This window comes from Channa argus, chromosome 11 (genome assembly GCF_033026475.1).
Source record: "Channa argus isolate prfri chromosome 11, Channa argus male v1.0, whole genome shotgun sequence".
In the NCBI taxonomy this organism is placed as follows: Eukaryota; Metazoa; Chordata; class Actinopteri; order Anabantiformes; family Channidae; genus Channa; species Channa argus.
In genome coordinates, this window is record NC_090207.1 from 1,899,330 (window position 1) to 1,910,765 (window position 11,436).

At 42.7% G+C, this 11,436-nt stretch overlaps 1 protein-coding gene across 1 annotated transcript in view; it reads left to right on the forward strand.

Moving 5' to 3' along the window:
• wdfy3 (WD repeat and FYVE domain containing 3) overlaps positions 1-10,315 on the forward strand; it is a 72,991-nt gene extending 62,676 nt beyond the window's left edge. The window contains exons 47-67 of the mRNA XM_067521439.1: positions 111-231; positions 335-420; positions 534-614; positions 882-936; positions 1,026-1,145; positions 1,239-1,356; positions 1,443-1,549; positions 1,852-2,005; positions 2,134-2,225; positions 2,320-2,532; positions 2,958-3,099; positions 3,368-3,522; positions 3,974-4,132; positions 4,282-4,461; positions 4,583-4,765; positions 4,956-5,049; positions 5,163-5,297; positions 5,499-5,762; positions 5,885-5,996; positions 6,242-6,439; positions 6,696-10,315. Coding sequence (XP_067377540.1) covers positions 111-231; positions 335-420; positions 534-614; positions 882-936; positions 1,026-1,145; positions 1,239-1,356; positions 1,443-1,549; positions 1,852-2,005; positions 2,134-2,225; positions 2,320-2,532; positions 2,958-3,099; positions 3,368-3,522; positions 3,974-4,132; positions 4,282-4,461; positions 4,583-4,765; positions 4,956-5,049; positions 5,163-5,297; positions 5,499-5,762; positions 5,885-5,996; positions 6,242-6,439; positions 6,696-6,816 — 2,890 coding nt within the window. The 3' untranslated portion in view covers positions 6,817-10,315. The remainder of the gene's footprint in view (positions 1-110; positions 232-334; positions 421-533; positions 615-881; positions 937-1,025; positions 1,146-1,238; positions 1,357-1,442; positions 1,550-1,851; positions 2,006-2,133; positions 2,226-2,319; positions 2,533-2,957; positions 3,100-3,367; positions 3,523-3,973; positions 4,133-4,281; positions 4,462-4,582; positions 4,766-4,955; positions 5,050-5,162; positions 5,298-5,498; positions 5,763-5,884; positions 5,997-6,241; positions 6,440-6,695) is intronic.
• Positions 10,316-11,436: the final 1,121 nt, after the last annotated feature.

Here is an 11,436-nt window from a genome sequence, read left to right on the forward strand (position 1 = left end):
CATTTATTAGCACAAGGACAGAAATTTGCTCAGTTTAGACACAAGCATTTATCTGCACAATTCAATGTAGAACTCAGTGGGTTCATTAATGCGTCACTGTCTGTTTGCAGCTTGCATGAGGCCATCATCCCCAGAGGAGCGAGACAAGGCCAGAGCCAACTGAAGAGAACCTGCAGCATCTTTGCCTATGAAGATATCAAAGAGGTTCATAAGAGACGCTACCTGCTGCAGGTCAGCAAGCACACGCATGTTTCACGCAGTACAAGCATGTTTAATTGATTATGTTTAATCGTTTTTATCTGAGTGTCTGCCTGTGTGCGTCGTCTTTCTTTAGCCAATGGCAGTAGAAGTATTCTCTGCAGACGGGAGGAACTACTTGTTAGCCTTTCAAAAAGGAATCCGCAACAAAGTTTACCAAAGGTACTCGGACACGGATAGTGACACAACTCTTACATTGTTTATCTGCAACCCAGTGTCAGCTGGAACTGTGTGTGTATAAATACTGTTTAAGGTTATTATGAATTAACCTGCAGGTTCTTGGCAGTGGTGCCTTCACTGGCTGACAGCTCCGAATCCGTTTCCGGCCAGAGACCCAACACCAGTGTCGAACAAGGGTAAAACCCGCCGTGTTACACTCAGTACACAAAGCTCCATCCTCTGCATTAAGTTTGTACCTGTAAATACACTGACTCTGAGAAAATTGTGTGACTGTTTTAGATGTTGGAATATGATAAATGTGCAAATATTTCTTATTTTTAATATTTGCAGTAGATACATATTTCTAGAGTATAGTATATACAGTAAAGTATAGACAGTAAATGAAGAATAACAAGAAATGAAGTTTTTAATTCTAACCAATCATCTGTCTACATCTTTCTCAGGTCTGGGCTCCTCAGCACTCTGGTTGGTGAGAAGTCAGTGACTCAAAGATGGGAGGTAAGAACCTGGAGTCAATTGTGCTACAAGTTCACTTCACACAAAGTGAAGTCTAAAAATGACTGATGGGTTCACCATCTGTTTTTCAGCGAGGAGAGATCAGTAACTTCCAGTACTTGATGCATCTGAACACGCTGGCGGGACGATCGTACAACGACCTGATGCAGTATCCCGTATTCCCCTGGATCTTGGCTGACTATGACTCCGAGGTCATTGCAGGGTTCACCACAACGCAATTACATGCCTGTTGTTTCCTCGTTAATTCTTTTTGGGTAACGCTTCGTTTTTTGGATGTAAACCAGGAACTGGACCTGAACAACCCCAAAACATTCCGTAACCTTGCCAAGCCAATGGGCGCCCAGACCGATGACAGACTCACACAGTACAAGAAGAGGTACAAGGACTGGGAAGACCCCAACGGTAAGTCAAAACAGGATGGAGTCCGTGTTTGTATACCATCTCAAGGACAGCAGGTCAAAGTACATGATGTCTGTTCTGCCCTACAGGTGAAACCCCAGCCTACCACTATGGCACCCACTACTCATCCGCAATGATTGTAGCTTCTTATCTGGTCCGCATGGAGCCCTTCACCCAGATTTTCCTCAGACTCCAGGTTTGATTTCTTTTGAATCCAAATGAGCTACGGTCCCTTTTCCTGCGCTCAAGAAATGTCCAAAAATGTTTTATGAATCAGAGATGTCTTCTTCTAAACACTGGCTACTAAGTAGTTTAATTCTTAAGAAATCGGGTTTATATCTGATGTTGGTGTTGGATAATGAATGAACAAGAAATGTAGTAACATTTACGAGTTACTGGTGCCACAGGTTGCTTTTCCTCGGCAGATATTATGGCAAGAAAGAAAATATAATGATGCTCCTCAAGTGTCAAGCTGCTTGTTTGTTGCATGATTCCCAGGGAGGACATTTCGACCTGGCTGACAGGATGTTTCACAGTGTGCGCGAAGCCTGGCTCTCCGCCTCCAAGCACAATATGGCCGACGTGAAGGAGCTCATCCCAGAGTTCTTCTACTTGCCCGAGTTCATGCTCAACTCCAACAACTTTGATCTAGGTCAGTGTAAAAAGGAAATGCGTGGTACTTCGTAGTAACTGAAGGAAAAAAAACGTGTCGAACTAACCAATTTAATTGAGTGCGTGTACTTTATTGTTCTGTTTGTCTCGTGTTGTTTGATGTACCAGGTGCCAAACAGAACGGCACAAAGCTTGGGGATGTGATTCTGCCACCTTGGGCCAAGGGTGACCCCCGAGAGTTCATCAGAGTCCACAGAGAGGTCAGATAACCCACTTCTGCTGGTTTTAGGTGTCAGATCCACTCGGCACACGCTGACCTCTGTCTGTCTGTCTCGTCTCTCGGTCCAACTTCAGGCTTTGGAGTGCGACTACGTGTCTGCCCACCTCCACGAATGGATTGACCTGATTTTCGGTTACAAGCAGCAGGGCCCGCCAGCTATAGAGGCGGTCAACGTGTTCCACCACCTGTTCTATGAGGGTCAGGTGGACATATACAACATCAACGACCCACTCAAAGAGACAGCTACCATCGGCTTCATCAACAACTTTGGGCAGATCCCCAAACAGGTCGGATACCGCGTCTCAACACGTTATCCGCCAACTTTATCAAAACTAGAATTTAAACCTTATTACAGCTAAAGCTACAGCAACATACAGCATTATTACAGTGTAATTACTAATACCAGTGCTGCTTCTATTAAAACATAAATAAGAATTGTCCTTGTCACTTGCAGCTATGTATTTAGTCACAATAGCAGTAGATAATGTACTAATGTTTATTAGCTAAAATCTTAAAATGCCAACAACAAATTCAATCCGACCTTTGCATCATAAGTCCCACCGGTCATGAGTATCAGTAACAACGTTGTCCCTCTAATTTGATCTATGTAATGAACATTCTGGCCTCACAGAGCTGCTAATGTGGTTAACATACATATAACTACAACAGGATATTCTGATTGTGGCTGACTGTTAATGTGGGTATGTTTCAGCTCTTCAAGAAGCCCCACCCTCCTAAACGAGTACGCGGTAAAGCCAACGGTGACATTGTGAGCGTCCCTCCAAACTCCAACAGCGACAAGATCTTCTTCCATCATCTGGACAACCTCAGACCCTCTCTAGCACCGGTCAAAGGTACATCTGCATCCACTTCACATTTAGTGTCAGAACTCCCTCTTTTTTTTTTTTTAAGTGTCACTTAAACTCTCAGTTATTCCTCAGTCGTTACCAATTGACATCTGATATATTAAAGCACTCAGTCACTCACTTTACATACTTACATCCTGTGTCCTATTGAATGTATGCAGTTCCATCATGCTATTTTCTGAAACATGTTAGCCATGTGCCATTCTAGCCATGTTCACAGATCCCTCACATATTTCTCTGTGTTACATTTACCCAGAGCTTAAGGAGCCCGTGGGACAGATCGTGTGCACAGACAAGGGCATCCTTGCAGTGGAGCAAAACAAAGTTCTGGTTCCCCCAACGTGGAGCAAGACATTTGCCTGGGGCTATGCCGACCTCAGCTGTCGTCTGGCCAACTATGAATCCGATAAGGTAACAAACATTTATTACAAGAGATTTTCACAGACTTGCTGATACAGAGTTCCTTGTAGTGAATCAACACATGAGTGGAGTGATTTGATTTGAATAAGTATTGTAGCACTTTGAGAAATGGACTACTGCTTCCTTCACATTGAAAATTAAAATTAAAAAGTGAATGCCTGCCTACAATTATTTCAAGGACAATGTTTCCCTCTGCTGGTGCTGGAATAGCAATGCACTTTCCTTTACTCGCCCAACAGTTTGTACAATGAAAGACGTTTCTAATGCAGGTCTGCATCTGGCTCTTCTCTCTTTCTCTTACTGCAGTTGAAAATCTTCTCTACACTTTGAAAGCCTTATAATGTGAAGTGGCTAATTTCATGGACGTAGATCAGAGGGAAAGGCTTGGTTATTAGTGTGACATGTTTTTCCTCACCTTTGCGCCCTTCACTCGTAATTTCAGGCATCGGTGGTGTACGAGTGTCTGTCGGAATGGGGTCAGATCTTCTGTGCCATCTGTCCAAACCCAAAGCTGGTTATCACTGGGGGCACCAGCACGGCCATTTGTGTGTGGGAAACAGGAAGCTCCAAGGAGAGGACCAGGTCCCTCACACTCAAGCAGGTAAACATCCAAACAAAGCCATCTGCTCAGTGAGTGAGAGAGTTAGCAGCTCAAATTAAAGGCCGGATTCTTAACAAGTCAAAGGTGCAGGACCGTATTCCTGGAAATGTAGCATCTCCTTTCTTTGTCTTTGCTGCGTTGTATCCCAGGCCCTACTCGGTCACACCGACGCTGTTACCTGTCTGACGGCATCATCAGCGTACCACATTGTTGTCAGCGGCTCCCGGGATCGGACCTGCATCGTCTGGGACCTCAATAAACTTTCTTTCGTCACGCAGCTCAGAGGACACCGGGCACCTGTCTCTGCTCTGTGTATCAACGAACTGACGGTGGGTTGGAGCAAGACATTTCCCCATTTTCAATGTAGATGCTAATGACCTCACGTGTACATCACTGTATCAGCTGTTTAGCTCATGCGCAGAGAAATATGACGTGCGTCTGTTTGCGCAGGGGGACATTGTGTCGTGCGCAGGCACCTACATCCACATGTGGAGCATTAATGGCAGTCCCATCGCCAGCGCCAACACCTTCACAGGCCGCAGCCAACAGATCCTGTGCTGCTGCGTGTCGGAGATGAACGAGTGGGACACACAGAACGTCATCGTCACAGGCCACTCAGATGGCGTCGTCAGGGTAACCGTGCCTGAATTGATGTTACAGAAATCGGTTATAATTATTGTACGATATTTACGTTTTTTGAAATCAAAAGCCGGTGGTGGTATAAGGACTTTTACGTGTGCAAGTTGAAGAGGAAATTGGTGTTTTTAACGCAGGTGCTAAACTGGCGTCACTCACTGTGCTAAATTTAAAAACGATCTTGCAGTTTTGGAGAATGGAGTTCCTTCAAGTCCCAGAAACCCCTGCTCCAGAGCCTGTGGAGCCAGATGTACCTGACTGCTGTGGGGAGGAGAAGATTGGTGAGTGCTGCGAAAAGATAAATGAAGCCTTAGAAAGCTCCAATGCTAAGTGCTAAACGTTGTGTGTAGCTTTCTCTTGAAAAGGTTTACATGGTAAAAATGTACTTTCACAGAGGGCAGCGAGAGTCACAATGATGACAGCAGCGAGTCAGAAGGAGAGGAGCCCGCTGTAAAAGAGGCCAAGGCTCCGGGCAACCCTTCGACGGGCGGAGGCAGCCAGCCGGGCAGCGCTGTCCACAGACCCAGAGGTCTGCAGCCATCAGCTCTGCTTATTCACTTTTAGGGTTTATTTATGTTGAGTGATTCAGCACTTCGGCCAGAATGAAAATGGAAAAACAAGACATTGAGCAAATACTTTTCCTCATGTCTAAGTTTGAACAGCATGCATGTTTCCTTCCGTCAACTCCGTGACTAATGTTATTATCTTCTTATTAACAAACCCCTCTCAGGTCCCTCAGCACGAGCAGGAGCCTCTTGGTCTATGGACAGTGGCTCTGATGACTCTCACCGCTGGTCTGATACCCTCAGCATAGACGAGAAGGACGGCTTTGTGTTTGTCAACTACTCTGAGGGTCAAACCAAATGCCCTCACCCACCACATCCCCCTCATCAACCTCACCCCCCTCACCCCCCTCACCCAGGTCAGGGCTTAGTGCCACAGCCTCTCCAGCCCAGCACTGTGGAGGCAAGAACCTATAACCAGCTCAGGGCAGGTAGGTGTCCAGTCTTTTGAGGGTTTGTGAAAATAAGCGCACATTTTTCCAGAGAAGTGACCTGCTGATTAGATGACAGTGAGTTTGCTGCTTGTCGAGCATTTGTTATTGTGCGATTCTAGGCTACCGATGGGAACGCCAGCTGGTCTTCCGGAGCAAACTCACCATGCACACAGCGTTCGACCGCAAGGACAATGCTCACCCAGCGGAGATAACCTCCCTTGCCATCTCCAAGTAAGAGAGTCGAGACCTGTGTGGATGAAATCTTGGATTTTGCAAATGGCAATAGTTCAGGACTAAGCAATATGACAACCATTCTGTAGCGGCTGTGTTGCCCAAACTGACATCACACACACCATACGACGTATACATTGGAAACAAGATGGCTGCTGTCACAGCGAGTCATTTAGAAAAGGTCGTTTCTTCTCCAATACCCTCCCACTCATATCTGCCTCTGCCTTACTTTCTGATGTGTTTAGGGACCACAGCAAGATTCTGGTGGGCGACGGACGCGGCCGAGTCTTCAGCTGGTCAGTCAGTGACCAGCCGGGCCGTTCGGCCGCTGACCACTGGGTGAAGGACGAGGTGGTCGACAGCTGCTCCGGCTGCACAGTTCGCTTCTCCCTCACTGAGCGACGCCATCACTGCAGGAACTGCGGACAGCTCTTCTGCCAGAAGTAAGAAAATGACTCGAGCTGTTTCTGCTTTGGCTGACTTGACTTCTTTTGTTTTCCTAGTTTCCACTTCCTCCTACCAGTTTAAGTCTGTTTTCTCACTCAGCTTCTCGTAATGAGCAATGGCTTCGTGCGTTTATTGTTACTTGCAGGTTTATACGGTGAAAACAGATGCAGCCACAGTAATGTTGAGTAATGTAAACTAAACAGGAGAACAGGCTGCGTTAAGTGTATTCAAAAAATCCACATTGTTTCACAGGTGCAGTCGCTTCCAATCAGAGATCAAAAGGCTGAAGATCTCGTCCCCAGTGCGAGTTTGTCAGAACTGTTACTACAACCTGCAGCACGAGAGGAGCGTCGAGGACGGCTGCAGAAACTGATGTCCCCCTTCATCCGCCGCTGAGACGAGAATCGCCCCCTTCGTGTGGACCAGGGGAGCATCTCATTTCTCTGTCTGCCTCGCTGATCCCTCAACCCCCCCCATCCCCCCCTCCCCCCTCCACACTCAAAGATAACACCCACTAAACCCCATTCGTCCCTCCATACCACATGTACAGTAACACGCTGACTGACTGCAAGAGAGGGAAAAAACAAGAATAATGCGTTAAAAGGCAGTGAACAAAACTAAAAAATCTTTTTGCAGTTGCGCTCATCACCTGGAGGAAAAAAGGAAGAACAGCCTGACTGCAGCACGTTTGCATCAATCAGCCACCGTTTTTGCTTCGGAAAATTCCTTCCTCTTTCACCGTACGACAGAACAAACTTGTGTATATTGTAAATACTCATCTTGGCCTTTTTAATTCTGAGAGGAACAAAGACGGAACTAAAAAAAAAAAAAAAAAAAAAGGTCAATGAGGAAAAAAAAAAGATTGCCTGTAACACAGCATTGTGACTAACCACTCCTGGCTTTAAACGAAACACAAATCGATTGTGTGTGTGTGTGTGTGGTCTGCGTCACGGGTCAGAGCGAGTCCAGAGAACTAACACGGAGGAGACGTCAATGGATCAACAACAATTCATGTCTGTAGGTCGAATAGAACAGTGGGTCTAGTTATGCAAAGTTACTTATTTTATTTCTAATGTCCTGATCTTTTTTTTTTGTCATTTACACAAATGTGTTTTATTTTATTGTTGTTTTTTTTGTGTGTGTTACCTACAGTGTCATGCCGCCATCATCATCATCACAGAGATTTATGTCTTTTCCTTTTTTTGGCCAAATTGGTTTGATGTATCTTTTATAAATGTCATCTTTATAAATTCCAATTTTGTGAATTTATGTTGTTGCTGCTTTTGGAAAACTGGACTTTTTGACCATATCACTCCATTTATTTCAAGATGTTATGTGTTTTCTTCTCTTTGTATAGAGGGAAAATGTGATCTTTGAAAAAGAAATATATAAATTTGCTATAAGAAGAAATGCACACATTATATTGCTGCACATTTATTTTCCAGTGTCTTTACATGTAGCTTTGTTCAGTAACTGTCCAGGATCCAGCAGCTTTTTGAATGCACACAGAAAAGGGACACGGATGAACTGTATTTTTCTTATTTGCTGGATTTCACTCTGACCCTGTGGTGTTATCACGGCAGATCCGCACGCGTGGCACTCGTCACACTTTATCCTCAGTCGGTCATAGATGGCGTTGAACTGCAGGAGCAGCAGGCACCTTTCAAAGAGTCGTGTGAGTGAGGAGAGAGAATACGAGACTTTGGAGGAGATGTAAATAATCATTTAAACCACAAAATGATTCAGTTCCCTCAAACTCAGATTTTGAAATAGAACAGTATGTTTTATTTTCAGGTTATGGATGGACAGACAGACCTGCTGTTAAACCCCCTCCTCTTTATTGCACATTTGGTTCAAAACGTCTGTAGATTTTAAATGAGGATTGTAGCATTAAATCTACATCAGTCTCGTGTTTCACTGATGATTTTGCCCGTCGGCTGCGGAGCCCAGTAGAGGACTTGATGGTTTACATTCATGACATGAGTTCAATTTTCTGACCTTGTACTGTATAACATGCATATCACAAAAATGTTACCTAGTTTATGCTCCTTTGTGTATATAGTTGCATAATTTGATACTTAATAATTTCAGGAAGTTTGAAATGAATTCACTTAGACATGACTTGAATTTGGCACAGATTGTCCACCTGTCCTCAGTTTAGTTGCCCTGTGTTGTTTGGCTAAAGACAGCAGAGTTCAGAGTTGACGGGGGAAATTAATATTCAGGGCTTCATTTGTGCCAAAAAGATGATTTGGTCCATGTTGGCTGCAGCTTGCTATTCCGTTAGGGCTTCACTGGGAGTTAACAGGAACAGGAACAAGGACGTAATAAGGACAAAGACGGCATTAAAAACAAACAGGACAAGATGTGATTCCAGTGGCTCGTGGGCGGTTTCAAACATAACAGTTGAGCAAACACTCAGACATTATTCTGTCATTCTGCAGCCGGGGTTAGTTTAACTGTGGTGAGAGGAAAAAGAAGATTTAAAAACATTGGCCGGAGGCACGTATCACTGTCGGATGTGTTTTTAATTATTTTTGGACGATGATGACGACGACCACCACAGATTAATAAACTAATCCAGGTTGCAGTATGTTGCCCGTAAGAAAAACAGTCTGACTCATTTAATAAATGTTATCATTTAAATGAAATGTAATTTCACAGAAACCGACTCGACTGATGAAAATTCAGCAAACGACAGCGACACCACATCTTAAAATCCCGGAGTGAAATGTGATGGTGAAATAGTGAAACGGCAGAATTGTGGCACAGAATGGAATATTAAAATTAGACAGCTTGCGTAGTTTTTCTCACCACAAAAAACAGTTCTGCTGGGTGGCTGCTGCTGGCTTCAGTACTTCAGGGCACAAAACGTTTATTTTCACGCCGAGACTCCACATGTTTTCTCTCCCCATTAATGTTTCATGTGGTTCTGTGGGCAACAACTGTGCTGCTCTGTTTTCTAGAGAGAACTTTTTTTTTTTTCTCTTCTCCACTTTCAGTGTCCGACAAGTAAAGAAAAACACTTTTCCCACTTTAAGATTTGCCCCCAAAGCTCACTGACATAGTAATGATCATACTGTAATAATATGCACTCTTGTTGTCGTTCTATCATTCTGCGTTTATGTACTGTAACTTACTGTGCAATCATGCCATCTAGCTGAAAAGGCCGATTCGGCTTCTATCAATCAAAAGTTCCTTTTTGCACCTTCACATGTACAAAACAGAAAAAAAAAAAAAAGAGTCATGAGGAATCACAATTTTTATTGAATGCAGTTTTACATTTTCATTTTAACAGAAAGGTGCATTTCACAGCAGATAAACTGTACAAAGTATTTATGCAATTATAACTGGTTTTAGATTTCTTTTTTAATGATTATTGCGATTTCAGCAAGTTTTGTTACTTGTTGCATGTCTATTAACACAGCTGACTTTCTGTGTCAGTGCATTGTACATGTTCTTGGCATTATATATATTTTTGTTTTTGTTCCTTTTTGATTTGACTCTTTTCACTGTTTTTTATTTTTTGAGGCATTGTCTTGATGAGTCGACAGGTTTGTGTACACAGCCAGAGACGTGGGTAGACTTTTGTACTCTTTATTGAAAAAAGAAGAACTAATGAGAGGAGGAGGAGGAGGAGAAGGGAAAAAAGCCTGGATTATTTTGGTGGTCTTGTATTAGACTGCGTTAATACAGTATCTGGTGTGCAATCTGTGATAGCTGAATGTTACTTGTATATTTGTGTTCACTACATCCTACAAGAGTAACCTCCCCGCCCCCCTTACAGAAACAAAATGTTACAATAATGCAATAGATCTGGTACTTATTCTTTTTAATTTCATTTCAATAAATAATTGCTGTTTACCACCAGAGGCAGACTCATCTGTGTCATTACTACTTACTGATGTTACAGGGACAATTTTGTGAAACACAGGCAGGAACTCGTTAACTAGAAGAGTGTAATTACAGGAAACTTATTTTTTTATAGTAAAGCAAAAGAACTGTGAGTATAACGTTTAACCAAGCTGAGAGGTTTTGTCTTGTAGAAATGAAATAACTTGCATGGTCAAACATTTTAGGCTCTTGTGTAAAAGCTTTATTTATTTAGTTTGGAAAAATGCTAAACAAATTACAAAAAGTGTATGTGGATAAAACAAAGAAATATTACGTTTTACCAAATGTATGCAACGTAACGCTCTGATTAATAAGACCAGTAACGGATTGCTGAAAAAATATACATGTTGCTGGGTCTTGTTAAAGTTGTCATACTGTAAAATGAGTAAAATTAAGTAATATATTAATCTAACAATCTGTGAACTCTTAAACTACTGCAATTGTAGGTTAAACTCACACTCTTACAACTTCCAGTTTTTGAAGACAAACATGTGGTTTAAAGTTTTGGAATCAAAATTAAATTCAGGGTTTGATTTAGATGTGTAATAGGGGGCGGGGAGGTCTAAGTTTGTCAAAACTGGTTTTACTGCCACTGCTGCAGCATGAGGCAGAACTGGTCAACCGAGTAAAGGTAGAAAGGAGGAGGTTGTCTCTGCAGCAGAGGTCTGTGCATTTACTCATGTAAACGCAGGCTGACACCGGAAGTTGAGATGCGTGTTCATCAAAATAAACCTCCACTTGCGTAAGCAGTGAAGTCCAGTTTGTTTTTTACACTCAGTGAAATATTAAATATTGAAGTGACAGAGTTTACATGGAAAAGTCAAAGTCAACGCTGAATTAAAAGTTGGACTGTTGCTTAAATACCCAAACTGAATTGATGAGTAAAATGTATTTTCAAATGTAATATGTGAATTTTGAATTCATTGTACTTAGATTTTGGCTTTGATAACCAACACCTTGATTGGCTGAAAAAAATGAATGGCAGAATAAAAGTCCATTATAGTTGTTCCATAATTATTGCAAAAGAGCCAAAATCTGCTAAAAAAGAAACAACAACAACAACAACAAAAAAACCCATTGATACACAAATAATGAAAAC